The sequence below is a fragment of the Peromyscus eremicus genome, chromosome 5, assembly GCF_949786415.1.
Source record: "Peromyscus eremicus chromosome 5, PerEre_H2_v1, whole genome shotgun sequence".
Classification (NCBI taxonomy): Eukaryota; Metazoa; Chordata; class Mammalia; order Rodentia; family Cricetidae; genus Peromyscus; species Peromyscus eremicus.
Window position 1 is genome coordinate 128,709,171 of NC_081420.1, and position 27,086 is coordinate 128,736,256.

Here is a 27,086-nt window from a genome sequence, read left to right on the forward strand (position 1 = left end):
CCATGTCACCCACCATGATGATAATGGACTAAACCTCTGAACTGTAAGCTAGCCCTCATTAAATGTTTTCCTTTATAAGAGTCATCGTGGTCATGGTGTCTCTTCACAGCAATAGAAACCCTAACGAAGACACATGTACTTCAGATCTAGGTCCCAGATGTCCCCCCCCCCAAGCTAGATCTGACCTGAAAGCCTCCTCCCTAAGGACTAGCTTTCATGGTGCCAGAAAGCACCATACAAGCTTCCAAAAGAGGAAAGCAACCAATTGTCCTACGTAGCTATGATGTCTATGAACCACAACAGTGACTAGCATGGCTCAGTAACCCCAAAGGTGCAGTAGTGGGAATGCATACCTTGGCAGTAACTAGCAGTTCCCTAACTGGGCTCACAACCCATTCAATAAGAGGGAAATCATGACTGCTGCTAGAAACCCAGCCAATTACCCAGGGTTAGTGAAGTCATGGATCTTAGAGGAGAACCTACAACTGCCACTTTACTAAACCAATGTAATTCCTAACTACATTCTAAATATTTGTCCTTATACCAACAGATAGATAAGTGTAGTCTTCACCTTCATCAAGGAAACTTCTCTTTACAATAGATGGAGACCATTACAGAAACAACCACAACCAGTCAAAGTGCAGAGTGGTAGGGCCCAGTCCCAAATGATACATCTACAAAACAACTCTTGTATCTAAGCCTCAGAGGTCATTGTGGAAGAGGGGACAGAAAGATTGTAAGAACTGGAGGAACAGGGAGTTTGCTGTGAGCTTGTGTGGCAGGGCAAGACAGTGCAGAAGTTCCTCCAACTTGAGTTTTTGCGGAAGCCATTTCAGGTCTTACTAGAATTTTATCTCCTTGATGAAGAATCCCATGGAAAATTACCCAGCTCTACTCTAGGAACCAAAGGTCAGGATGTCCTAGTTAAGTTAGCTTCTGTTAAATTGCCTGTTTGTGCTGAACCCCCTCCAGCTAACTGCTTATCTTGGCTTCTGTTAAATTGCTTGCTTCTACAAAGCTCCCCAGCAGCTACAGAGCAAGATGCCGGAATATGGTTTTGTTCTTTGAGGGTTTTTGAGGCTACACCTAGGTCCCCAAGTATTTGGATGTAGCCCCAGATGGTTGGAATAAAGACTTTCAATTGGCTATAAACTGTGTCTGAGTGGTCATCTTCTGTAATCTACTCATAACAATTGTGTCTCCTAGAAATGTCAGAATCTACACCCATGAGGTCACCCTAACATGGCTGTCCTAACATGAGCTAAACAAAGACAAGGACAACATCAGTAGGCATGCTAACATGGACAGGGGAACCCCTACACAAAGAACTACAGGTAACTAAGGAATGCAGAAAGCAGGAGACATCTTCCCCAATGAAGAGCACAGCAATTGGTTATGCAATGCCAAATATCAGCCTGAAAACACACATACCCATAATGTTATATAGACTAAACTGGTACTTTTGTATTTAAGAATATATATATATACATATATGTATATAATATGTACACATAATACATAAATATCTATAACAGGAATGTACATGACCTATATAATCATAACAATTAAAAAGAGACCATGAGTTTGAAAGAGAGCAATGGGGGAGTATGTGGGAGGGTCTGGGGGGAGGAAGGGGAAAGGGGAAATGAGTAACTACATTATCTCAGAAAAAATTTAAATCTTGAAAATAAAACAATTGCTGGGGAACAAAAGAGGAGCCAGAGTTGCTTGGAAGAGGTTCGCTGACTTAGCGGTCTGCCAGAAGCTGAGCAGAGAGCTCCTGGGTTGCCGTGTGTGAACTGTCACTCAAGGTGAGCTTTCGGTGAAGCGGCAGCCTGGGAGTCATCTCCACTCCTGTAAGTCATTCCTCACATAACTTGAACAGAGAGGCTGTCAAGGAGAACATGGCAGAATCCAGGGGAGACAGTAGCCAAGGTGGGGGCGTGAACTCATGGGAAAGAGTGGGAGGTAGCTTACATCCTACCTCCACCCCCACCCCTGACCTAGGGGATGGTTGCTAAGTCAGCAGTGACCTCACAATCACTGTCCAGGCCTTCTATCCCCCAGGCCAACATCCATCTGCTTCCAACTCCGCCCTTTATCATTACATCCAGAGGACACATCCTACCTCTGAGTCACCACACTAGCAGACCCAGGGATCACGACAAAAAGAGTACCAGTCTCTCCTGTGGGTACAGCTAAGACATCAGCATGTCACAAGACTTAGGAGACCTCAAGGATCTGATGCCCACTGAAAGGAAGTCTGTCTGGAGGACGGCTGAGGAAAGGCGGATGTCTGACCTCACCCGGGTGCTGGAGTGGCTGGAAAGGAGGCAGGGCAAGAAGAAGCGTGCCCTCCAGGTGTGTACGTTGGAAGAAATTGCTGGAAGACTTTATGCGAGATTATTAACAGGAGAGAGAATTGAAATTCAACACCCCCTAGCAAAGGGGGATCATTTTTTAAACACTGGGGTAAGCCAGTGGGTAAGTTCAGAGGTGAGACCACTCACCCTGATTGGGCCGTCTGTGTCTCCTAATGGCAATTGTCATGGTTGGGCTTCTTCTCTCCCACCAAAGTCAGGGTTCCAGTCTTTCCTGGTGGCCATATTTTAAGAGATGGCTTCAGGTCCTTGAGAAAGACGCTTCACTATAGAAAATGTAGGGTGTGGCTAACAGAGTTCTCTTTGAGAGGGGAAGAGAAAGAAATTGCTCAAATACAAATGTTCTGAAGTAGACACTCTAGAAGGCACTTGAGTCAGGGTCTGTGATGAGGAAGAAGTCTGCCTAACACTAGGTCAAACTGTGGGCATTGTTGATACATGTCAGTGTTAGAAATAGTCCTGAGCACTAGCTTATGGGGTCTCCATGTGGGCAAATTATGGACCTCCCCACTGTTCCAAGCCTCCACCTCCTCCCTATGGCTCCAGCATAGATCATTCATTCCTACTGCCGTTCCCCCACTGAGACTCCTACCAGGATATACGTGAGTCCTCCCCGACATAAAGGGCTGCTCTCACCAGCCCATTCCTCTTTTATTGGGAGTCTTAGGTACCAAATTTGCCTCCCCCCCCCCCCGCGAGTTTAGGTCCCCTAGGTCCATCATTTGTGAAAATCAAGTTAGGCCTATGGAAGGTGGTACCCTCTTCAGAAGATACTGAGATCCTATATCCACCAGCTGCAGAGGATGCTTCCTACGGCCTCTTGTTCCAGAGCAAATGAGTGAAGAGAGCATGACTAAGGACGGACTCATCTGTAGCTAATCTTTACTGTCATCTCCTGCTCCTAGCTAGGGGCACGGCGCGCGCACACACGCGCGCGCGCGCGCGCGCGCGCACACACACACACACACACACACACACACACACACACACAGGTCATTCTGGAATGTTGACAAAGGTACCAGGGATAGATGCTAGGGGTAGTCCAGAGACCAAGAGACAGTGAAGAGACAAGAGACTTCAGAGTGTAGGTACTAAGAGGTCATTTGCCACTTGCCAGGACTGTTCTCCTATTTAGGGACAGTGGGTGGAACCCTCACAGGGTGGCTGCAGAGCCCTTTCTACTGCTTTTTCAGAAAAAGATCGAAGAGGCGAACCGTGCAGAAGAGAAGGCAGGGAAGAAAGGCCCAGGGGCTAAGAAGAAGGACAAAGAGGGCCGCAAGGTGACCTTCAACAAGGTAATCACCCTCCAGCTTTCCCCACAGCTACTGCTCTGCTATGGTGTCTAGCCACACGGTTTATGAAGGCCCCGAGATCCTCTCTGTCCTGTAATGACAGCTCAATAAATAAGTCTCCTGTATGCACCCCCCACCCCACCTCGTGCTGCTTGACTGACAATCCCCACTCTCCTGAGGTCCAGTTTCAGGACAGTGTCTCACCTTCCTCCTCCCACATCCCACCACACTCAAGGATGCCAGGGCATAGAGAGCCATGGGAGCACTCAGCCCTGTAGCTAGAGGGTATCCCAGACCTGCCTGCAGGCATGGGCTGTATGTACCCCTAGGAGATAAGGCAAAATAAAAATGAAGTCTCAGTAAGCCAACACAGAGGGCACCACTGCCCCCTCAAACTCTTCCTGGGCCCAGGGCAAGTCCTTGAGCAAACTGGAAATTTCTCTGTTTGGGTTTGGAGGATGCTCAGCATAATTTCTCTCCTGGCTCCAAGAATCAAGATCCAAATGCCATCAAGAAGCTCCCTGCCGGTTACCAGAGGGGGTATGTAACAGATGTAAAGGGCAAGCGTCTGAACATGATGTCCACCGCCTTCAGCAGGGATGGCCTTAAGAAGTCTGGTAAGAAGACAACCTGGGCCCTGGGGTACCAGAACTGATCCTCCCTGATCCAATTTCTCAGAGGTAGAGGAAGAGCTGCCTGCCCATCCATGTCAATTGAAACCTGTGTAAGTAAGAGTTAGGACCCCGCATGCAGGGTCCTTGGGGAATCACTCCCAGGGTGGCATTGGATAGGAGGGAGTGGTTGATGAGCTCCATTTATCCCCCAGTATTCTCAGGGATCCAGCACAGTGTGCTGCTCGGTCCTGAATTATTTTGGTGACACTGCCTTCATGAGTTCCAAATTTCCTAAGTTAAACACTATGACAATGTCTACTACAGAAGGTACCATCCTAGTGACCTGACATCTGCCAAGTAGTGTCCATCCCCAGAAAGAGAAAGGCCTGAGTTCCAGTTCGCAGTCCTGCTCCACCACTCAGTTGTATCATGCGCGACACGCCCTCCGCTCCGGGTCTAGGTTTGTCACATATAAAATGGTATAGTGACCCTACTTTCTCTGTAGTGCAGCTGCAGTGATCCAGGGCCTGTAAATCAGCCTGACACAGAAGTGCTCAGAGGATTGGAAAACAGAAACACTAAGTTCGGGTGTGCTTGGTCTCTTGGGACACGAACTTATGGCGAAAGTAGAATCCGGAAGGTATTCCTACATGCCTGTGTGGAAAGTGGGCAGGAGCTTGGCACACCTTTGTGTCGCAAAACAAACACTTTCCCCAACTTTTCATTTAGTACACCAAAGCCGTGGTCTGCAAACGGAAGCCTCTGGTCTGTTACAGTTCAGTATGACAGAGGACCTGTGGTGCTAAGAGCACCAGGGGACTCCGATTTGAACCCACAGCATCACATTAGTGGAACATTCATCTAACCCAAAGAAGTCCTGCAAACTGTCAATTGTAGATCCCTTGCTTTTGGTAAAGGCACTGTGGTTGTATTAGACGTGAGCATTCAAGAAAACCGAGTGAAGGGTATTAGAAGCCCTCTTCATTTTCTTTGAAGCTATTCTAATTGTTCTTACTATATAAAGTTACATAAATTCTTAATTATTCTAAAAATTGTATTAAAAAGTTACTGGAGGGCTGGAGAGATGGCTCAGAGGTTAAGAGCACTGACTGCTCTCCCAGAGGTCCTGAGTTCAATTCCCAGCACCCACATGGTGGCTCACAACCATCTGTAATGAGATCTGGCACCCTCTTCTGTGTATGTAATAATTAAATAAATCTTTAAAAAAAAAAGTTACTGGAGAAATAAAATCAAGATGAGAAGCTCCGGACTTCATCCGCACTGTCTGTGACCCCCACTGTCACCGTTGCCACTGTGGGGGCCCCGTTGGCTTCGTGAGCTTCCTTAGATCTTGCTTCCAGCAGAACCCCCTTTCCCTGCCTCCTGAAGCTGAGACGCACAGTAGTCTTGCTACTGTGATTTCTTCCCAGACTCCTCACGGGAAGCCTTTGTGTGTGAGCAGAGTTCACTGAAACTTTGGGGGTCAGCAGAGGCTAAGAATCACATCACAGAGGAAGAGTACGCACAAATCAGGGGCTGGTCAGGAGACCCCACTTTCATTCTTCAGAGTCCTTTGTCTCCTGACCCCCCAAAGATTTTCTTAGCTGCACTTGCCAGTAAGGAAAGCTTCCTGGGGTTTTCTGAAAGTTCCAGGCAGAGTTTCGAGGGAGGCGACCAGAAGCACTGGTGTTCATCACTGATGGAGAGCAGAAGTCTGCTTAAGGATCCTCTAGCGTAGTTCCAGTCCTCGAAGGCTCTTCCTCCCCTCTCTTTCCTCCACCCGCGCCTCCACCTCTGCACTCCCCACCCCACTCAGTGCCACTGGCTTTTTGCTTACTCTGATCTCGGTTTCTTCTGTCTCATTCATAAAGTATGCTGTGAAGACGTTTTCCTAAACAAAATTAGTCCCTTCTCTAAAGAAACCTCCTGACCGTGGGTAATTTCACCTCGCTGTACAGGATGGAGACATGAAGGCTGACTGGCAGGCAGCGTGATCCCTTGTCCTCTTATTCTCTTCCTCACCAGCCGAGACAAATGTACCATATCTGAGAGTAGGAAGTCTTGCTTCTGATGTATAACAGCCCATAGCCACTAGAGGGCAGTGAATGGGTCCCGGCAGCTAAGAAGCACCTGTACCTGTCCTCATTTGGCATCCAGGACTGGGTCAGGCTGAGCTTAGCCACAGTACAGACATCTTCCCATGTAGTCTTGCAAGCTACCTCAGACAAGCAGGCAGGACCTGGACCAGGAAACACGACGGTGAGGAGGCAGCCAGATACATGCCCAACTCCCATTACTGCTTTGAACTATACAGGCTCAACAGGCTTTGTGTGCCTTCACCTTAGAGGAGGACAGTGTAATCGCCCAAGCAGAAAGCGCCCGGCTGGTGACCTGCTCCTCCAGCCTTCACAGCCTGGTCTTGTGGCTTCCCCCACCTTTATGCTTCATCTGTGTCTCCGCCACTGTTGTCTTCATTTGCACTTGGTCCTCCACTGAACCGTCCTCTTGCAGCTGTGACTCCCATGGCTGCCACATTTCCCTTCCTAACTAATTTGTGCGTTTATGTTTAATGTGATTTTCTTCGTAACATTGCCATAGAAAAGTAATAAACCTCAAATGAGGGATGACTTACCACAAAGAAATGAAGATCAGTGAACTGATTGAAAAACAATTCAGAACAATTTTCCTAAAGCTTAATGAGCTCTAAGGCAATGATCATCAAAAAAGCTTCCTCCTTCAGTGGGTGGGAGCTAATACAAACACCCACAAGTGAATAACGCACAGAGAGTGCCTTAGAACACTCGGTCCTCAATGGGATGTCTCCATCAAATCCCTGCCCTGGGGGCTCAGGGAGCTATGTGTAAGAGGAGACAGAAGAGTGTGAGAGCCAGTGAGGATGGAGGACACCAAGGAAACAAGACCTTCTAAAAACAGTAGGACCAACACAGATGTGAACTCACAGAGAAGGAGGCAGCATGTGCAAGGCCCTGCACAGCTCCAAGCCAGATGCGGTCCTGGCACTGAGAGGGCAAGGTGGACACAAGCGCCCATCCCTAAGCAAGAAGCTATCTCCAATTGACAGTCACCTACAAAGGAAAAGTAAGTTTTCTCCAATGAAGTCTCACTGGGTATATAAACCACACTTCAGTGCAGGCCCCAGCGATAGATGGCCAACACAAAATGAACTCAATGGTACTGTTGAAGTTTTTGTCTCATATTTATTGCTTTGTCTGGGAATTTTTTACCTTACTGGTCTTCTGCTTGTATATTATGATTTTTAATTTTGTGTTTTTACGGGTTCTATTTGGGCGGTGGTGGTGGTGGTAGTGGGGTGTGTGTGTGTGTGTGAGTGTGTGTGTGAGTGTGTGTGTGTAGTGTGTGTGTAGTGTGTGTGTGTGTGTGTGAGTGTGTCCCATGCTTTTTCTTGTTTTTTTTTTTTAATTGGGGTTGTTTGTTTCTTTTGTTTTGTCTTTTTGATTTCTTTTTTCTTTTTTTTTTATTAGCAGATTTAATTCACTTTATTTTTCTTGTATAAAAACCCTTATGTGGTGGCCACAGCTGGAGCCTGGGTCCTCTGAACAGACACTCGGGTGTGGGTTTTCACAAGATGGTCAGTGAATTCCTGATACGGAGATTTGGTGAACACAGTCTCTTTCCAGAGGTTGGGGGTCAGGTAGCTGTAGGTCTTGGAGATGGCATCAAAGGTGGCCTTGGCAAAGTTGCCCAGGGTGGCAGTGCAGCCCCTGGCTGACGTGTAGCAGTCATCAATACCGGCCATCATCAGTAACTTCTTAGGCACAGGAGCAGAGACGATGCCAGTGCCCCTGGGGGCAGGGATGAGACGCACCAACACAGAGCCACAGCGGCCTGTCACTTTGCATGGCACAGTGTGGGGCTTGCCAATCTTGTTCCCCCAGTAGCCTCTCCGCACAGGGACAATGGACAGCTTGGCCAAGATGATGGCCCCTCGGATGGCAGTGGCTACTTCCTTGGAGCACTTAACACCAAGACCAACATGACCATTGTAGTCCCCAATAGCGACAAAAGCCTTGAACCTGGTCCGCTGGCCAGCCCGAGTCTGCTTCTGCACTGGCATGATCTTTAGAACCTCATCCTTTAGGGATGCGCCCAGGAAAAAGTCAATGATCTCGGATTCCTTAATGGGAAGGGAGAACAGGTAGATCTCCTCCAGGGACTTGATCTTCATGTCCTTAACCAGGCGGCCCAGCTTGGTGACGGGGATCCACTCCTTGTCTTCAGCTTTACCTCCACGAGCCCCGCGGCCTCGGCCACGGCCACGGCCTCGACCACTACCGCGGCCCCTAAGGCCGCTGCCGAATCCTCCGCGGAAGCCGCCGCGGCCTCCTAGTCCCAGGCCCCCGGGTCCTCCGGGCCCTCCCGCTGCACCGGCGTCGTCCGCCATTTGGTGTTTTCCCGAAGAAGAAGAAGAACGTCTTTTTGATTTCTATAAAGAGAAAGAAAAGGAAAGAAGGAAGGAAGGAAGGAAGGAAGGAATGAAGGAAGGAAGGAAGGAAGGGGAGAATCTGGGATGTGTCTGAGATGAGGGAGAAGAAACTGATCAGAATACACTGTATAAAAAATCTTCAATTAAAACAAACAGGACACTAAGGAACAAAAGAGACAACAAAATGAAATGAGAGAAAGCATATTTGAATGAAATGAGAGAAAGCATATTTGAATGAAATGAGAGAAAGCATTTTGAATGAAATGAGAGAAAGCATTTTGAATGAAATGAGAGAAAGCATATTTGAATGAAATTAGAGAAAGCATTTTGAATGAAATGAGAGAAAGCATATTTGAATGAAATGAGAGAAAGCATATTTGAATGAAATGAGAAGTGCGGCAAAGAAACAGAACCACTTTAAAAGACAAAAACCAGAAATCTGAGGGACTGAGGAACACACAGTGTCCTGCAATGGAGTGTTTTAACTGCACACAGAGAACATACAGATTCCTCAATCCAGAGACCCTTTTGAAATTATCTAGTAAGAGAGACAAATAGAAATTTCAAGAAAATCAAATAATACATGCAGCATGGCTGTCTGAGAAAAAGACAAAAGACCAGGGAAGGTCATCTAAGAAATAAGTAAGGAAGCATGGTGGTGAGCACCTCTAATCCCAGCACTCAGGAGACACAGGAGGATCTCTGTGAGTCGAAGGCCAGCCTGGTCTACATAGCAAGTTTCAGGCCAGCCAAGGCTACAGAGAGACACCATGTCTCCAAACAAACAAGAAAAAAATGAATGAAAACTTCCAAAATTCAGGGAGAGAAAAATCTTCGATTCATGAGACCCCAAAACATCTACACCAAGACAAGACACATTAAATCCCAAGTCTATGCAAAGAGTTTGAAAGCAACAGAAAAGTAACTTTTCATACACAGGGAGCTTCCATAATACTATGAATTTCTAAATGGAAATGCTGTAGAGCAGGACATATGTAGAGGATGTATTCAAAATATTGAAAGAAAAGACACCTGACATCTGAAAATACTATACCCATGAAAGCTGTGTTTTAGAAATGGAAGAGATGCCGGGTGGTGGTGATGGCACATGCCTTTAATCCCAGCACTCGGGAGGCAAAGGCAGGTAGATCTCTGAGTTTGAGGCCAGCCTGGTCTACAGAGAGAGTTCCAGGACAGCCAAGGTTATACAGAGAAGCCCTGTCTCAAAGAAAAAAAGTGAGAAAAGAAGGAAGGAAGGAAGGAAGGAAGGAAGGAAGGAAGGAAGGAAGGAAGGAAGGAAGGAAGGAAAAAAGAAAGAGAAAAAAGAGAAATGGAAGAGACAACCAGACATGGTAGTACATGCCTGTAATCCCAGCACTCAGGGGCAGAACTCTGAGAGTCATAAGCTAAGGCCAACCTGGGCTACATGAGACCCTATCTCAGGAAAAACAGGATGAGGGCAGTAGGTATTTCCCGAAATGGGCAAAATTTGAGAGAGTTCATTCATATTACAACCAGGGTTGTTTCTCAACAGAAATATGATGCTATGTATTAACAACATACTTAATAATGAATGTAAAAATCTCCCGACTAACAGTAACTACATAGTCAAACTCAGAATTCTGTAGTGTTGTAATGGTTGTTTGTAAATCATGTCCAAGGCTGGAATGAAAGTTCAAAGGTAAACATCTTTTTTAGATGTAACTATGTGTACTTGTGTGGTGTGTAGTCCATATGTGGGCATGTGCACATGAGTGCAGGTGCCTAAGGAGGCAGTAGGTGTCAGATCCCCTTGAGCTGCATTATAGCAGTTGTGAGCCACCTGATTTGGGGTTCCAGGAACCGAACTCAGGTCCTCAGCAAGAGCAGTATGTGCTCTTAACTATGAGGCATCTCTGCAGCCCAAAATCCAACATCTTAAAAGCTATAACTATGAGATATAATTATATCTAGTAAGGGCAACATTTTAAATATTTTTGTCTTTTATAATTGACTTCATAATATTAGTACATATTTACACTAACTATAGAACATATCAAGTTATTATGTTTCTTCCATTGTGTGGGAGTTCATTGTTAGTTATATATTCATTATCTTGTGTGTCCACTAACGAACTTTATGAGGTATTTATAATTATAAAGTGGAGTTATTACTTCCCCAAGAAAGGTTAATAAATTTCAATATATTTAGAAAAAAGTAACTATAATTACAATGCTTTGCTAACAAATACACAAGATTAAAAATATAAAATTCTGGGCTTGGGGGATAGGTAAGTGGTAAAGCCCTTACCCAGCACAGGAGGCTGAGGTTCAACATCCAGCACCACAGGGAGAAGCCATTTGTATGCCATCAAGGCTAAACGTTAGGAGCTTAAAATGGGGTGTTGTAACTGTCAAATGGTTGCAGTAAGCCTCATGGTAACCACAGAAGAAAGCCCTCTAGTAGATATGCAAGATATGAAGAGAAAGGGGTCAAAACACAGCACAGCAAGGTGTCATCAACACACAAGGGAAGACAGGAAGAAAGGAACAGAGGATGTGCAAGCTGTCAAAGACAAAGCAGTAATGGTAAGTCCTTGTCCTTAAACACAAAAGCAAAGTCACCCCAGTCCATCTTGTGTCGCTGTAACAGCACTACACAGGGGTGAAGAAAGGGTTATCTATCTCACTTGGGAGAATACAAGGTCCGAGAACATGCCCGCAGCAGCACCTGCTGGGGGCTTTTGAACTACATCATCATGTAGCTGAGGGCAAAGGGCAGCTGGTGTGCGCAGGAGAGGAAGTGTGGAGGATGGACTCACTACATGACAGCATGCTTTCCTGACAATGTTAGTTGGGCGTTTCCCAGCACAACCCACTTCCCACCTGATTGAGGAGCAAGATTCCAACATGTGAATTTGGGGAGCACATGTAAACTATAGCATTTGCTAATCCAAACAGAGTGGCTGGGTAGCTCAAAAATCTAGCTATGACTCATTTGAACTTTTAAGAACACACATAGGCTGAAAGTAAAGGGCTGGAAGAGAGGTACTCTGTGTAAATGGAAAAGGCGGGAGGTAGCTGCACTGGCATCAGATGAAATAGACCACGAAGGTTATTATATAACAATGAAGAGGTCAATTCGTCAGAAGACCTAACAGTTGTAAATATCTCTGCGTCCATTGTTGGATTGCCTGAATAGATAAAACAAATGTTAACAGCACTGAAAGCAGAAGTAAATAGCAAGACAATAATAGTGGGGGACTTAATAACCTAAAGAGGGGGAAACAATACATCATCTCGACAGAGAATCAATCGGGAAACAGCAGATTGGAAAACACAAGACCAATGGACCTAATAGATGCATACAGAGCATCCCGTCTGTCTGCCGCCAGCTGCTGCGCATGCTCCTCAAGCACGATGGAGACTCTCCAGGATAGAGCATTGGGCCTCAGACTCATGGAAGTGTCTTCTTTGCATTCAACTAGAATCAGAGGAAAGTGGTAAACTAAACAGCACTCTTCTGAACAACCAGGATATCACAGAAGTCCAAAAGCATGTGGTACAAATCCAGAGATACATGAGAATGGAGGTACAGCGTGCCAAGGCTCAGGGGCGGGGTGGGGGGTGGGGGGCTGAAACTGCGCTCACTACATGCTACAGAAAGAGAAAACTGCAAGTAAATGGGGGGAAAGCAAGCCCAAGTTAATAGAACAAAATAAGTAATAAAGATAATTACTATATAGATTCTTAGACAATAAAATGATCAATGAAACTAACAGATGATTTTTCAGAGATGAACAATTGATAAATCCCTAGCTAGACTCACAAAAAAGGAGAATCTGCAAATAAAAAGTCTACCGTTTACATTGCAGATGCCACAGAAGAGCAAAGGATAAAAGGAAAGGTTATAGATGGCTGTGTAGCAATAGGCTGCTGCTTGAAAGAAAGACATTTCTAGAAACATGAAACCTGTCAAAATTGAATCATGAAGAATCAGAACAACAGCAAGGAGATTGGATCAATAAACAAAACCTATCGAAGAAAGGCCCAGGGCCTGATGGTTCATGGGGAGCCTATCAAGAGTTTAAATGAGAATCAATGCAGATCCTTCTCAAGCTTTTCTATGACACTAAAGAGCAGAGAATATCCCAAGCCCATTTTACAAGGCCTTCATCTCCTGGTACCAAGTCCAGATAAAAAAGGCAACAGGAGGAAAAAATCTCACAGGCTGCTGCCCATGGTACAAGCTGGGGTTAACACCACACAAGAATGAACTGCACATGACAACCAAGCACAAGCTACCCCCAACATGGAGGGATGGTCAATACACAAAAATCCACACACAGTGAGCTGCACTAGCAGAATGAAGAACAGAAATCAGGTCAAGTGTGAATTGTCAGAATTCAACATCAGTTTATGCTACATGCTCAATAAATCATAGGACATTCACCCCACCAGAGTAAAGACCACACATGACAAGCCTACAGCTAAAATCACACTCTGTGAAAAGCTGAAAGATTTTCCTTGAGACCAGGAACAAGGCAAGGGTGCCCACTCGCCATTGCTGCTCGCCATGATACAGGACACCCTGGCCAGGGCAATTAAGCAAGAAAAAGAAATACAAGAGACCAAAATCAGAAAGAAAGGAATAAAATCATCTCTTTTTAGATGTCACGGTCATAAAACTTTAAAAAGACTTCAAAAACAAACAATGAAAAGTTAAAATTAAACAAATTCAAACTGATTTTCTTTCTGTTTTATTGGTATGTATTCATCACCCACAGCAATGGGTGATGAATAAACACATTGTCAACTATATCATATATTTTGACCACATCCACCCTCTGTACCCTTTCCTTGCTAGTCTTTCTTTTCCCAGAGAGCCCCCATCTACTTTCATTCATGTTTAAACAAAAATGAGTTTATAAATACACACATACATATACACATATACACATAAAATTTAGTAGCCACATGAGAGAAAATATTATTGTTTTGTCATTCTGGCTTATTTTGCTTAATATGATATTGTATTTCTTGACAAATTCTGAAAAGGAAATTATTATTTTCATTTATACATGTATATGTGCATGTATGCCTTGTGTGTCATACCCAGGGAGGCCAGAAGAGGGCATCAGAGCCCAAGAGCTGATGATACAGGCAGTTGTGAGTCTCTTGGTATAGGCTCTGAGAACCAAACTGTAAGAGCAGGAAGAACTCTTAACCACTGAGCCATCTCCCCAGCCCCTGACACGAAGGCATCGGTGGGCGGTATTGGAAAACAGGAGGTGGAGTCTAGAGGATGTAGGCCATTTGGGCATGTGCTGGGAAGGTGACCCTGCTCCCCAAGAAGTCCCCAGCCCACTCTGCTTCATGACTACTACAAGATGAATGGTTCATTCAACCATTCCGTCTGCCATGATGCCCTGCTTCACCACAGGCCCAGAAACAGTGGAGACAGCTGACAGAAGACTGTCTGAAGCCATGTACCAAAAATAAAGCCTTTCTCCCTCAAGTTAATTTTCTCAGGTATTTACATGATGACAGAAAAACTGAGTAACACAACAGCCAAGCATGCAGCGAACTCATGGACAACAGCAAAAGCTGAAATGCTTTTAAACATGGCTGAATAACTGGCAAACACACACACACACACACACACACACACACACACACACATCACGCTTGTGAGAGCAGGCTCGGAACCACTAGCTACCAGGAAAGGCAAGTCAAATCCGTATCACACACCTCCCAGGAGCTGTGGTGGCTGTTCTCGGCTGTCAACTTGACTGCATCTGGAATTAGCTAGAACCCAAATGCCTGGGCACACCTGGGAGGGAATTGTTCTTAAGTCACTTGAATTGAGAAGACCCACTTCTAATCTGGATCTTTTGAGGTGGGAAGAGCCACCTTTAATCCAGATCTTTTGAGGTGGGACAATCCATCTTTAGTCGGGGACACACCTTCTGCTAGCCGCCTATGGAAAGGACATGGAAGAAGGAGTCTTTTGGCCTTTGCCTGGTTACTCCCACTCTTGCTAGCAAGTCCATCCATTCATTGGCACTGCAGCCTGCTTCTTCAGGATTCTGAAGTATATTGAAGACAAGCTAAGATATCCAGCCTCATGGACTGAACAACTACTGGATTTTTGGACTTTCTGTTGGTAGACAGCCAGTGTTGGACTAGCTAGACCACAGCCTGTAAACCATTCTAATAAATCCCCTTTATACATACAATATATATGTCTCTCTATATAATATATAGTCTATGTATTATATATGTCTATATATTCTAATATATATCGTGTATATATGTCTATATATCATATAAACATGTATATTATTAGAATAATAAGTTTTATTTATAAAATATGTATTATATAGAGAGATATAATATCTAATAAATATATATAGAGAGAGATGTAGATGTATAGAGAGATTCATTCTGTAAGTTCTGTTCCTCTAGAAAACCCTAAGTAATAGAAAAGCCAGAGCCACAGAGGATAGCACTGTATACTTCACAGGACGGCCAGTATCTAAAAACAAGTAAAGCAAGTGTCAGTGAGGGTGTGGGAAGAAGAGAGCCTAATGCTACTGGTGAGATTGTAAGTTGGCAGAGCGTTTTGGAAAACATGAAACTTCCTTTCAAAAATTAAAAAATGCATTTCCCTCTGATACACCTATCCCACACGTGATGCACAGCCAGGCGAAAAGAGAGTGGATCTCGGGGACACTGATGGACTCATGCCTTCAAGGCAGCACCACGAAAGTACTGATGGGTGTATGGGTAAGAAAATCAGATGTGGGGGCTGGAGAGATGGCTCAGTGGTTAAGAGCACTGGCTCCTCTTGCAGAGGACCAAGGTTCAGTTACCAGCACCCACATGATGACTCACAACCACCTGTAACTCCAGTTCCAGGGGATCCGATGCTCTCTTCTGACCTCCACAAGTACCAGGAACACACATGGCAAACAGATATAGATGCAGGCAAAACATTCATACACACAAAAATAAATAAATAAATAAATAAATAAATAAATAAATAAATAAATAGATAGATAGATAGATAGATAGATAGATAAATAAATAAATAAAACTACTAAAAGCGGAGGAGAGGGAACCAGATGTGTACATGCGATGAATGCTAGTCAGGCATGAAAAAGAAGTAACCTCTGTCATTAGCGACATGAATGACTTGAGAGGATTTGGGCTAAGTGAAAGGTTGGAGAAAGCTTGTGTCTAGATGGATCTAAATGCTTGAGCTTCTAGAAGTAGGAGAATGGTGGTCGCCAACAACCTGGAGGGGCAAAATGTGGACATTAGTGCCAAAGGTATAGATGTTCAGGACGAGATAAAGATTTTGGGTGCCCGGGTCTCGGAGACCTTCATGGATGGCAGAGTGATAAGCTACGGAAGGCAAGAAGGCAGTCTGGTTCACCACAACTCAGTATCCAGTGTTGGTTCAAACCTCAGGAGTCTGACCCTGAGGGTTTGTTTTAGGTATATTTAAGCACAGCACAATTTGGTGAAAACCATTCTACTGATAATTAACTCATTCCCACGTGCACAACAAAGCATACATACATCTCCTTGAGGAACAAAGTAAGCGAAATGCAGATCAGACATGATTACATGGAAACTCTCTGTAAAGTCTGTAAAGATAGGTTCTATAGATTGACTGAACATTAGGATAAGGGTCTGGGGGCATCCAGTGCCAGAAAAGTCTCCAGCCACAGAGACAGCACAAAGGTCACCAGGCTAGAAAGTAGTCCATTGCAGCCTTCTGGGTGGATAACAGGTTTTGCATTCCTTCCCTTGAAGGAAGAATCTTCTGTGCTTAACATCCCAGGTTCCCCTAATGCTTGTGTGAGCACAAAGACCTCCATGCCCCTACCCTTGGGATCTAATACAATGTATTCATGATGAGTGTAATTAGCAGCCCTGCATTACACACTTGAAGTCACTACATTATAGTAAAAAATACAATATTATACACTTCAAATTTGCTAAGAGAGTTGAGCTTAACAAAGAATGTAGCCATGGTTTTGGGTGCGTTAACATGATTGCTGTTGTCATATCTTGATCTACATGTACATCAAATCAACATCTGCACTTTAAATATAAGCCAACTTACTTGTCAATTATACCTCAACAAAGCGATAAATGTCAAGTCCAATTCAGTGAACACACTAGCACGGCTGACGAGGCTGGGTTCGCAAACCACGAGTTTGGTATTTGTTTCTAAAGGATTCTGTCCGCTCCTGCTCCCTTTTCTCCTGCCCCTGAGAGTGATTTAGCTCCTGTCCCATCTTTCTTGCACTGTTGGAATGATAGAGTCTTGCCTGAACATGCACCTGACTTCCCACACCATGTTCTCTTCCTGCTAGCCTAAGGGGATCTACAAGGACAGAGCTCCATTGGTGGCCCTCACTGCCTCCATGTTGTGCTGCCAGCACCACGGTTCTCCACGTTACAGACCCACAATGCATCATGGGGATCTGGGGGTTTCTTGTTTGCTTTGTTTTAACACATTTAAACAAGACATGCATTTGCCTGCATCCCAAGTGTTCTTCCTTCCTTTGCATAGATCCAGAATTCTGACTGGAATCACTCTCCTCCCCTTGAGACTTTCAACAGATCTGAATAAGAACATAAACTCTTGCAGCCTTTGCACATCTGAAGAGATCTTTAGTTCACCTTTTGGCCCCCCCCCCGCCCCCCTGGCTGTGGGTCTTTCTTCTCCCAGGTCTCCATCAGCCCCTCCCCCTGCTGGACTCCTGGTTGCTGGCAGAGACTGGAAGCTGGCTGCCCTCTGAAGCTGGGTGAACCTCATTCTAGGCGTTCTTTAAAGATTTTCCTCTGAGTAGGTCCCCATTGCTGAGCCTCGACGTCCTTGGCCTCATAATTCTTACACTTGTGTTCAAGGTTTGCAAGGATTCTTGGTTTCTAGTTTACATCAAATTTGCAACATTTTTGCCAATATTTCTTTAATTTTTTTGTTCCCCTCTGTCTTTCAGACACCCCAACCACACATGAAGTTCCTCGGATCACTAGTTTTGTCTTTCAGCCTTATCTCCTCATTAGTTATTTCGTATAGTCCCTGACCACCGCTGAGGTTCTAGTCCTTTCTTCTGCAGTGCTCAATCTGCTGTTAATCTCATACGTTTTTCATTTCGAACACTGATATTTTCATCTCTAGAAGTTCAATTTGGGTCACTTTGAATCTTCTGTATCTCCCCTAGCATGCTCATGCCTTGATGAGCATAATAGTATGTTTAAATAGACATTTCTAGACTGGGGATGTGGCTCAACCAGTACAGTGCTTGCCTAACATGCACAGTCTTAAGTTCAGTCCCCAGCACCATCACACAGAACCAAGCATGACGTCACACACCTGTAATCCTAGCACTCGGGAAGTAGAAGTAGGAAGATCAGAAATTCAAGGTCGTCTTTCTGTGGATAACATCAAGGCCAGCCTGGGCTACATGAGACTCCCCTCTAATCTACTATTTCTTTTTTGTTTTGTTGTTCAAGACAGGGTTTCTCTGTGTATCCCTGGCTGTCCTAGAACTAGCTCTGTAGACCAGACTGGCCTTGAACTCACAGAGATCCACCTGCCTCTGCCCCGAGAGTGCTGGGATTAAAGGCGTGCACCACCATCACCCAGCTCTGATCTATTTCTGTCAATGTGCCCCCTCCTTCCCCACGATGACTGAGCTGAGAGGTGCTTTCCAACGCTCTGTAGTAATCTGTAGGAGCATCTCCTGTTGCTGTCTGGTTTCCCCTCCGTGGTCCACCGTGTTATCCTGCCGTGGCGTGGGCCAGCCACGGGCTGAACTCTTATTTCCTCTCACTGCCTCATGTTGCTTGCTGTCCAGTGTCTTAATGCCGCAGACTCTTACGATGCCCAGGTTTCTAACTGTGTTGGAAGGCAAACACTCACTTTCTGTTATCCAGCCTTGTTGCCTGTGGCATTGGGTGAGCTAGCCGGGGCAGTACTGAAGAACTCACCCTGGTAGTGAGGATGTGGGAGAGCTAGTGGGCTGACCAACTCAGCTACCACCCAGGTCCAGATTAAGGGCTGAGTTGGCCCACCCTAACATCCACCTCATCTATGAACTTCTGGAGCATGTGAAGGGGCCGGTCCTTTATATCCAAAACTGCAGGATCTCCATGACACAGGGCAGCAACAGGATATCCAAGAGGAGTCCCAGTGAGGATCCAGTATGGATAGTGTAGCAGAAGTCAGAGGCCTCAAACAAGACCAATGACGCATTGCAAAGAACATTTGCAAATAAAGATGTATGGACTAAAAGAAAAGGAATACAATGGCAAGTCCCTGGAGTGATTTAAGAAGAGAACTACCGAGTTGGATTTGAATTTCAGAATGGTCACCCTGGATAGAGGCCAGTGAAAGATCCTAGGAAAACATGGAACATATTCCATGACAATGAATCCTGGTGAAGTCTGAATACTAGCAAGAAGAGCTTTTGGTGGCCAGTCACTGGGTGCCTGTGTGTATTCTGTGTCTTTAGGCCAAGGGAGCATTTCTAATGGGAAAGGCTGAGAGTGATGTCTGCACACATGCACACTTTGTCTACATGGATGCAGAGTCATCTCTGGAGTCCCAGATGTGGCCCTCGAAACATCTAACTTATCTGTTCTGTTCTGTACCAGAAGTGGGGATCATTTTATTCTAAAAGAGAGGTCAGAACAGACTTCCAGGAAAAGGCACCAACATCCTGGGTTCACCATGCAATAGATGTGGGGGTCTTGGGTACATGACTTTTCGCTTTCTCACTGGCTAAATGTATGCAATATGGTTGTGAAAGTAGAGTGACCCCAGAGAGCCCTGAATTGCCACAACCTTTAATGTTGTTGCCGTTCTTTCCACCATAGGCCTATCTGGATCCAGAAGAGGATCAGAGAACAGAGGATCGGGAAAGTATATGCTGTTACTTTAAGATCCCTGATTTTCAAAGAGGACACTAAGACCATGCCCCCCAGAGGATAGCATCAACCCCATCAGCACAAGCAGACACTGCTGAGACCTCCCAACCCAGTCACCCTGTCAGGGACCAGCCACAGGCCAGAACACCATATGGGGCATGAAGTGTTCTGAGGCTAGTACATACCCATCTGAGACCTTAGGCAAGTCCACTGACCCTCGCAGGGAGTCTGGACCCATTCCCCATAGGCATATCCTGGTAAAATTCCTGAACTTTGTTAGTGAAAACATGAAAGCTTACAGAGAAGTTTACTTATGGGGGGGGGGGGGCGGGAACAACCTGGCCTGCTGCTGGAAGCCACGGTGCCTTTAGATTACAGAGGAAAGTCCATAGCTCATAAACCTGCCTCAAGCACACCAGCATCACATCAGGGTGACTGGATGTTTGGAGATATTTAAGATGCACAGTCATGGACATCTCTGTCTGCAGGAAATGCCACAGAAGAAAGCAAGCCTATCAAACTAGGCAACAGTAGATTTAAAAGTCAAAATTCAGATGCATCCTTAAAACCAAGTGACTTGAAAAATGGAAAACAAAGGCTAAGGTGGAGATAACAAGGAAACGCAAAGGTAGAACAGGGTAGAAAGAGACCCGAGAAAGCAGCGAAAGGTACTCTTAAATGTTAAAGAATACGTAGGAACCTCAAACAGCCACAGTCACCAGACATGGCAACTAAACAGGGCAAGCAGAGATGAAGAGATCCAAAAGAACACATTTAAATATATGGCGGGGCTGGAGAGACGGCTCAGTGGTTAAGAGTACTGGCTGTTCTTGCCGGGCGGTGGTGGCGCACGCCTTTAATCCCAGCACTCGGGAGGCAGAGCCAGGTGGATCTCTGTGAGTTCGAGGCCAGCCTGGGCTACCAAGTGAGTCCCAGGAAAGGCGCAAAGCTACACAGAGAAACCCTGTCTCGAAAAACCAAAAAAAAAAAAAAAAGAGTACTGGCTGTTCTTATGGAGGAGTGGGGTTTGGGTCCCAGCACCCATATGGTGGCTCAGAACTGTAACTCCATTTCCAGGGGTGTCTGGCATCCTTGGGAATCAGGCACACACACACTGTACATTCACACACACAGACGGACAGACAAAACACTCATACACATAAAATAAAAATAAATTTTTTTCTAAAATATGATTACTTAGGAGATTTTAAGTATTTCCTTCCAAAAGAAAAGGCTATAACAGGAAGTACATTAGAGAATGCAGTCATGCAGTTACAGGTGATATAGACTCACATTTAAGCAACATAAATCTCAGATTGCCAATTATTTGTCAACGTCACCTATAAACTTTCACAACAATAAGTTTTCATAAGGCATAAAGATTGTATTTATTTTAAAGATTATTTTTATTTTTCAAAGTATGCATATGCACCTATATCTGAGTATGGTCTTGCATATGTGTGTGCACAGTGTCTTCAGAGGCCAGAAGGTGTAGATCCCTGGAGCTGGAGCTGCAGGTGGTTGTGAGTTACCCGACATGGGTGCTGGGAACTGAAGTTGGATCCTCTGAAAGAGCGATGTGGGGTTTTAAACACTGAACCATCTCCTCAGCTTCCTAAAACCTAAGATTTTAGAGACCTCTATTTTATCCTAAAACAATCATAAGAAATAAAGTTAAAAGATACTCTTCAACTTAAAAAAAAAATGGAGATGAATGAATAACAAAGCCGGGCATGGTGGCGCACACCTTTAATCCCAGCGTATGAGAGGCAGAGGCAGGCAGATCTCTATGAGTTCGAGGCCAACCTGGTCTACAGAGTGAGTTCTAGGACAGCCAGGGCTACATAGAGAAACCCTGTTTCAAAAAAAACTTAAAATAAAAGGCAAAGATTATAAAATAAATATAACTGGCTAATCTCATTCAAAGCGATAGGATGCTAAACACATTTTAAAATTGAGACCAAAATGTAATATCCTTCAGCCTGTCACCCATACTGTTTCAGACTGTCAAATGCAGTGTGCCAAAAAAATATGTAGTTTTTATAAACATTGGGAGGAAGACATTTTGATTTTTCCAAAATATTTGCAAAACTCAAGACATTCTAATTGGCAGTGTATTTTTGAAGCAATAGGCTTTTCTCTGCACTAATGATACCAATTAGAAGTGGAATGAACAGAATGTGCCTTCCAGTAGTTCTATAAGGCAAGGACAAATGGTGTCCGGCTTGAGCTCCGTGTTCGGGTCATGTCAGACATTCCGGTTTCCCATATCCATGCAGTTGTGCTCTGTGCCTCTGCCTGGCATGTGTCCCACCTGCAACGTGTCTCCACACCATAAACTACTGCCCTTTTAAGCCCGGCTCAACACTCACCTCTTCGGATTTCTTTTCCTTCTGAGTTAATTCCCATTAGATAAACCTCCTCTGCAAAGGGAGAACAGAAAAGATTGAAAGCCAGGAGCAAGGGGGAAGCTGGGCAGGAAGGCAGCTGGGAAGGCTGGGAGAGTGGAGGATGGGCGAAGGGTAAGTGCAGCCCTGTGGGAGCTCTTGCCAAGACCTCAGATGAGCTGTGAGGAGCCCATTCATTCCTCTGGCTCCCTCTTTCCCACTCCCACTACCCCAGCCTGCTCAACTCTCACCTCTCCCAGACTCTAACTCCCTGGCGGTATCTTCCAATTTCAGACTTAGACATCAAAGATGTCATAGCCCTAGAAAACAACACTCGCGTAAGCCCGTACCGCAGACAAAGCTCTGTTGACCCTGTGCTTCAGGACGCTATGTTCGGCACACGGAGGGTAGGTCTGCTGAGAGACTGGCCAAGCAAGGCTCCTGACGATCGCAAGCTGAAGAGCCTCATGGAGAAGGGCACAGAGCCCAAGATAGAGTCAGCCAAGATGCTGAAGCCGGAGGAGGTGCTGAGCTGCCGGTGAGCACCACTGGGGTGCGTGGGCAGGCCGAGGACAGCAGTGTGTGAATGCATGCATGCCTGATCATGGAAAGGACAGGCCTAGGACATTAGGCCATAGACCCACACTTGGACATGGATGGAACAGGCCTAGGACATTAGGCCATAGACCCACACTTGGACATGGATGGGGCAGGCCTAGGACATCAGGCCATAGACTCACACTTGGACATGGATGGGGCAGGCCTAAAACATCAGGCCATAGACCCACACTTGGACATGGAGGGGGCAGGCCTAAGTCAGCAGTGTGTGAATGCATTCTTGGACATGGAGGGGGCCAGCTCAGCCCTACCTGGCCCTAGCTGGCAAAGGATTGCTACAAGGCTAAAACCCTGGGTTTCCTAGCAGTCTTTACTACCAGAGGCTACAAGCAATATATTTACTCCTATTAAATTCCCCTGATGGACAGCCAGGTGGGGGCTGCCATTTTGAGCTCTGCCACTGGAAATCCAAATTTTCCATTTGCCTCACAACAGAAGCCATAGGGATTCACCAAAAGGAAAACACAGGTTGCCTGCAGTTTTTTCTCATAAAGAAACTGCCCTGAGTCCTTCCACTCTGGTGAATTTGAGCGACAGTATCTGTACTGGTTGCTCTTCCATTGCTCTGGTAAATACCACTACCAAGGCAACTTATATGAGAAGGGGGTTGTTTGGGGTTTATGGTTCCAGAGGGATGAGAGTCTGTCATGGCGGGAGGTCCATCAGCACACTTGGTAGCAGCGGGTCTGGTGGCGGGAATAAGAAGCTGAGAGCTCATATCTCCAAAGACAAGCAAGAAGCAGGGTACAAACTAGAAGTGGGGTGAGGCTTTTAAGTTCTCAGAGCCCGCCCTCAATTACACACTTCCTCCACTGAGGCCACTTCCTCCTAAACCTCCCCAAACACTGCCATCCACTGGAGGACCAAGTATTTGAACACCAGAGCCCAGAAGAGACATTTCTCATAATGTCACTGTCCCCAGTGACCTTCTGCTGTGTTTGGGGTTAGATTCCCAAGACAACCATGAACTGTTTGGTTTCTGTCTTCCCCACTTCCTTTTCCACTGCTGGAATGGAACCCGGGTCCTTGCAGGAGCTAGGCAATGTTCCACCACTGAGCCACAGCCCCACCTATCTCTGGCTCACACTCCACCCATACCGTGTCACCAGGTCTCCCCTCTGAAAACACCCAAGGCCGGTGTCATCCTTAATGAGGAGTAACAGGCAAGGTTAAAAACCTTTAGCTAGCCGGGCAGTGGTGGCGCACGCCTTTAATCCCAGCACTTGGGAGGCAGAGCCAGGTGGATCTCTGTGAGTTCGAGGCCAGCCTGAGCTACCAAGTGAGTTCCAGGAAAGGCGCAAAGCTACACAGAGAAACCCTGTCTCGAAAAACCAAAAAAAAAAAAAAACCTTTAGCTGAGGAGGAATCGAGGCCACAGTATAACAGAGTCACCCTCAACAAGCTGGCAGCAATATAGCCATCTTGGATGACAGAGCAGCCACAGTGCCCAGGTGTGTGCTGTCCATTGCTCCTGGAGACTAAGAGATGAGGCAGGGATGGAGCCAATGAGAGGCCACACCTGACCGCTGCCCTCCTCACAGGGACAAGCCATGATGTAGCTCTAATTGGCTCCACAATGGGGGCTTCTTTCCCAGAGAGAGCAGGAACACTGGGCCAGGTGGCATCTGTAAAGTCATCGGGGAGGCACCTAAGACAGGGGTGAGATGGTGGAGTGGGCTCTTAAGGAAGCCACAGGTGAAAGTGCCAACCCATCCACACCTCCCAAGTAGGCTGCCCTGGGGTCAAGGGAACTGGGGCCAGCAGCCAAGGCAGTACAGGGGCAGAACCCAAGCACAGGCAAGGCAGGAAGCTCCGGGATGACAACACAGCTCCTCCCTGTCCCCCAGAAACAGCCTCTGCTAAAGCTGGGACCAAGAGATCAGCAGATTAGCACACACTGTCATCCCAGCACTCCAGAGTTGAGACAGGAGGATTGTCTCAGCTGCCTAAGCTACATCATGAGATCCTGTCTCGGCACAGGTAGATAGATAGATAGATAGATAGATAGATAGATAGATAGATAGATAGATAGATAGATAGATAGACATTCAGACAGACAGGTGAAGTGATTGAGTATAAAGCTGGCCCCAAGGTCAAGGTTGACAGTGGAACCAGGAACTCTGTCTGGATCCCACACACAGCACAGATAGGATCAATTTCACTCCTCAGCAAAAGTCAGGATTACAAGGCTTTAGAAAACAGTTTAAATCAATGGCCTTGTTATTTAATATATATACACACACACAGTGAATTAAAGGAAGGCACGTATGCCTGTTCATGCAGCTCTGTGTATGCACACTCAAGTCCCCCAGCCTCAACTCAGATCCACTGCCTGCCGCAGTGCCTAACATACCACATTCCACCCAAATTAACACATACCCACACCCCACATTAGCCATGTCCTCTTTCTTCCTGATGCCATTTTAATCAAGTCTTCTGAATGGGATGGCCCATTCTTTACCAGATTGTCACTTTGTTGATGGACTTCCTCATTCCCCCAATGAGCATCTGTCTTCCCATAACATAGCTTCTCTTTACTTCCATGGATCTCATGCTTGAGTCAATGAAAACTGGCCTGTTTTCTCTGCAGATAACCAGGGTGATGCCTAACAGGTTGATTTCCAAGAGTTACAGTACTATGAGCTCCTACCACCTTCTATCAGGGACACAGGGAGTCAGGCCAAGGTCTCTTGCCAACCTCCTACTGCCCAAAGCCAACCCATATCCCCACTTTTTTTTGAGACAGGGTTTCTCTGTGTAGCCCTGGCTGTCCCACAACTCACTCTGTAGACCAGGCTGGCCTCAAACTCATAGAGATCCACCTGCCTCTGCCTCCCGAGTGTCAGGATTAAGGGTTTGCACTACTACACCAAGCCCACAGCCAACCCTTTTTTAGTGAAAGCCAGGTCCCACGACTCCTTGTCACCTCTCCCTACCTTCTTTTGAAGGTACCTGCGTTTGTCCAAGAACAACATCAAGACCTTGATCAAGCTGTGCAAGGATGCAGGGATGGATGTGGAAATCCACCCACACATGATAGAGGCCGAGATAGACGCCAAGAAGATATTCGAACATCGTAACAGCACAGCACTGTAGTAGTGCTGCCCCCTGGAGGCTCCTCCCATGCGGTCTGAGCACCCTGAGGATTGGCTTCCCTAAACTGCACGGGTTGAACAAGTCAAACGCATCACCACTAGCTGGTGTCAGCTTTGTCTTTGGCTCCGCCTTGCATCAACCCAGGAGTGACTGGGAAGAGAGGCTCCTTGAGAATGTTTCCTGGGTGCAGTGGCATTGGCCTGTATTCAGCACAGGCAGAAGCAGGGGGACCAAGAGTTAAAAGTTCAAGGCCAACTTGGGGCTGTGTGAGGCCCTATCCAAAACACCAAAATGGGGAGTGGGGAGTACAAAGCTTTTTCAAACTGCTTCTTAGGAGAAAACACTTCTTGAGCAAGAAAATGGGGCTCTGAGTCCCTAGAGGAACTTCAGAGAGGAGAAAAAGTTGAACAGCTGTCTGGAGACACATGTCACTGCCCTATGAAGGACATAGCTCTGTGGAGAACTGGCCCGTGTGTAGGCCTAGGGCTGGTGGCTGTTGTCCTCTCTTGTAAGGACTGACTTCATGGTAACACCAGTTTTATCTATTTTCCATTCTTTTCCCACCAGGTGTGTTGCATGGCTTGCTAAATTTCTCTTGTGGTCCATTGAGACCCCAGGTCCCACCCACAGAACCAGGTCTACTTGTCCAGAAACTCTGTCCCACATGTTCTGGACCTGTGTGCAACACAAAGTTCCCAAAGGGAAGACTAGAACAGCCCGAACTCTCAGGAAAGTGTACAGGGTAGGTAATCCCAAGAGGGTGCTTGTAGTCCCTAAGACAGAGGGGTGAGCTGGTGGGCAGCCTGTGCACAATATGGAGTCAAATCCCTGGAGAGGAGATCTTAGTGCGCTAGGGAGGAATGGCTTCCTAGAGGAAGATACTACTTTGGTTATTTGTTTTTGTTTTGGTTTTTGTTCATTTGTTTGTTTTTGTTGTTTTTGTTTTTGTTTTTCAAGACAGGGTTTCTCTATGCAACATCCCTGGCTGTCCTGGAACTCGCTTTGTAGACCAGGCCATCCTCGAACTCACAGAGATCCGCCTGCCTCTGCCTCCCGAGTGCTGGGATTAAAGGCATGTGCACCACTGCCAGAATAGGAACTATTTTTATTGAGAAACAAGAATGCCCATGCCCAGATCTGTATGAGAGAAGGAAGGGCAGGCAGAGAGAACAGAGCATGCAAGGGCTCAGAGGCCAGGAGAACACAAGGGTCAGGAGCCTGCAGTTAAATCTGGATGGAGGGGCCCCTGAGAGCAAGAACAGGGAGAAGAGATAGCAACCTTGTTTTGTGACTCTCCTGTGT

General features: G+C 46.0%; 2 protein-coding genes across 3 annotated transcripts; one reads left to right on the forward strand and one right to left on the reverse strand.

Annotated features, from left to right (window-relative positions):
• Positions 1 to 1,231: 1,231 nt before the first annotated feature.
• C5H16orf78 (chromosome 5 C16orf78 homolog) lies at positions 1,232 to 25,863 on the forward strand. Of its 2 annotated transcripts, none has more exons than XM_059264509.1 (7): positions 1,232 to 1,334; positions 2,068 to 2,361; positions 3,575 to 3,676; positions 4,131 to 4,290; positions 19,633 to 19,673; positions 22,364 to 22,608; positions 25,637 to 25,863. In XM_059264509.1, exons 2-7 carry the CDS (start codon positions 2,212 to 2,214, stop codon positions 25,782 to 25,784), a joined length of 846 nt encoding a protein of 281 aa, XP_059120492.1. In that variant the 5' UTR covers positions 1,232 to 1,334; positions 2,068 to 2,211; the 3' UTR covers positions 25,785 to 25,863. The 2 variants fall into 2 exon arrangements, with proteins under 2 accessions (XP_059120492.1, XP_059120493.1); XM_059264510.1 differs by having other exon boundaries at positions 1,236 to 1,334; positions 4,164 to 4,290; positions 25,637 to 25,862.
• On the reverse strand, positions 7,792 to 8,734 carry LOC131912029 (small ribosomal subunit protein uS5-like). The gene has a single exon (XM_059264508.1). The coding sequence runs from the start codon at positions 8,708 to 8,710 to the stop codon at positions 7,829 to 7,831; it is 882 nt and encodes a 293-aa protein (XP_059120491.1). The 5' UTR covers positions 8,711 to 8,734; the 3' UTR covers positions 7,792 to 7,828.
• Positions 25,864 to 27,086: the final 1,223 nt, after the last annotated feature.

Excerpts from the sequence above, each read along its gene's own strand:
- C5H16orf78 (XM_059264509.1), top strand. The coding sequence starts at position 2,212 with ATGTCACAAGACTTAGGAGACCTCAAGGATCTGATGCCCACTGAAAGG. Across the intron at positions 2,362-3,574 it reads AGAAGAAGCGTGCCCTCCAG|AAAAAGATCGAAGAGGCGAA; the intron begins GTGTGTACGTTG and ends CTGCTTTTTCAG. Across the intron at positions 22,609-25,636 it reads GAGGAGGTGCTGAGCTGCCG|GTACCTGCGTTTGTCCAAGA; the intron begins GTGAGCACCACT and ends CTTCTTTTGAAG.
- LOC131912029 (XM_059264508.1), bottom strand. The coding sequence starts at position 8,710 with ATGGCGGACGACGCCGGTGCAGCGGGAGGGCCCGGAGGACCCGGGGGC.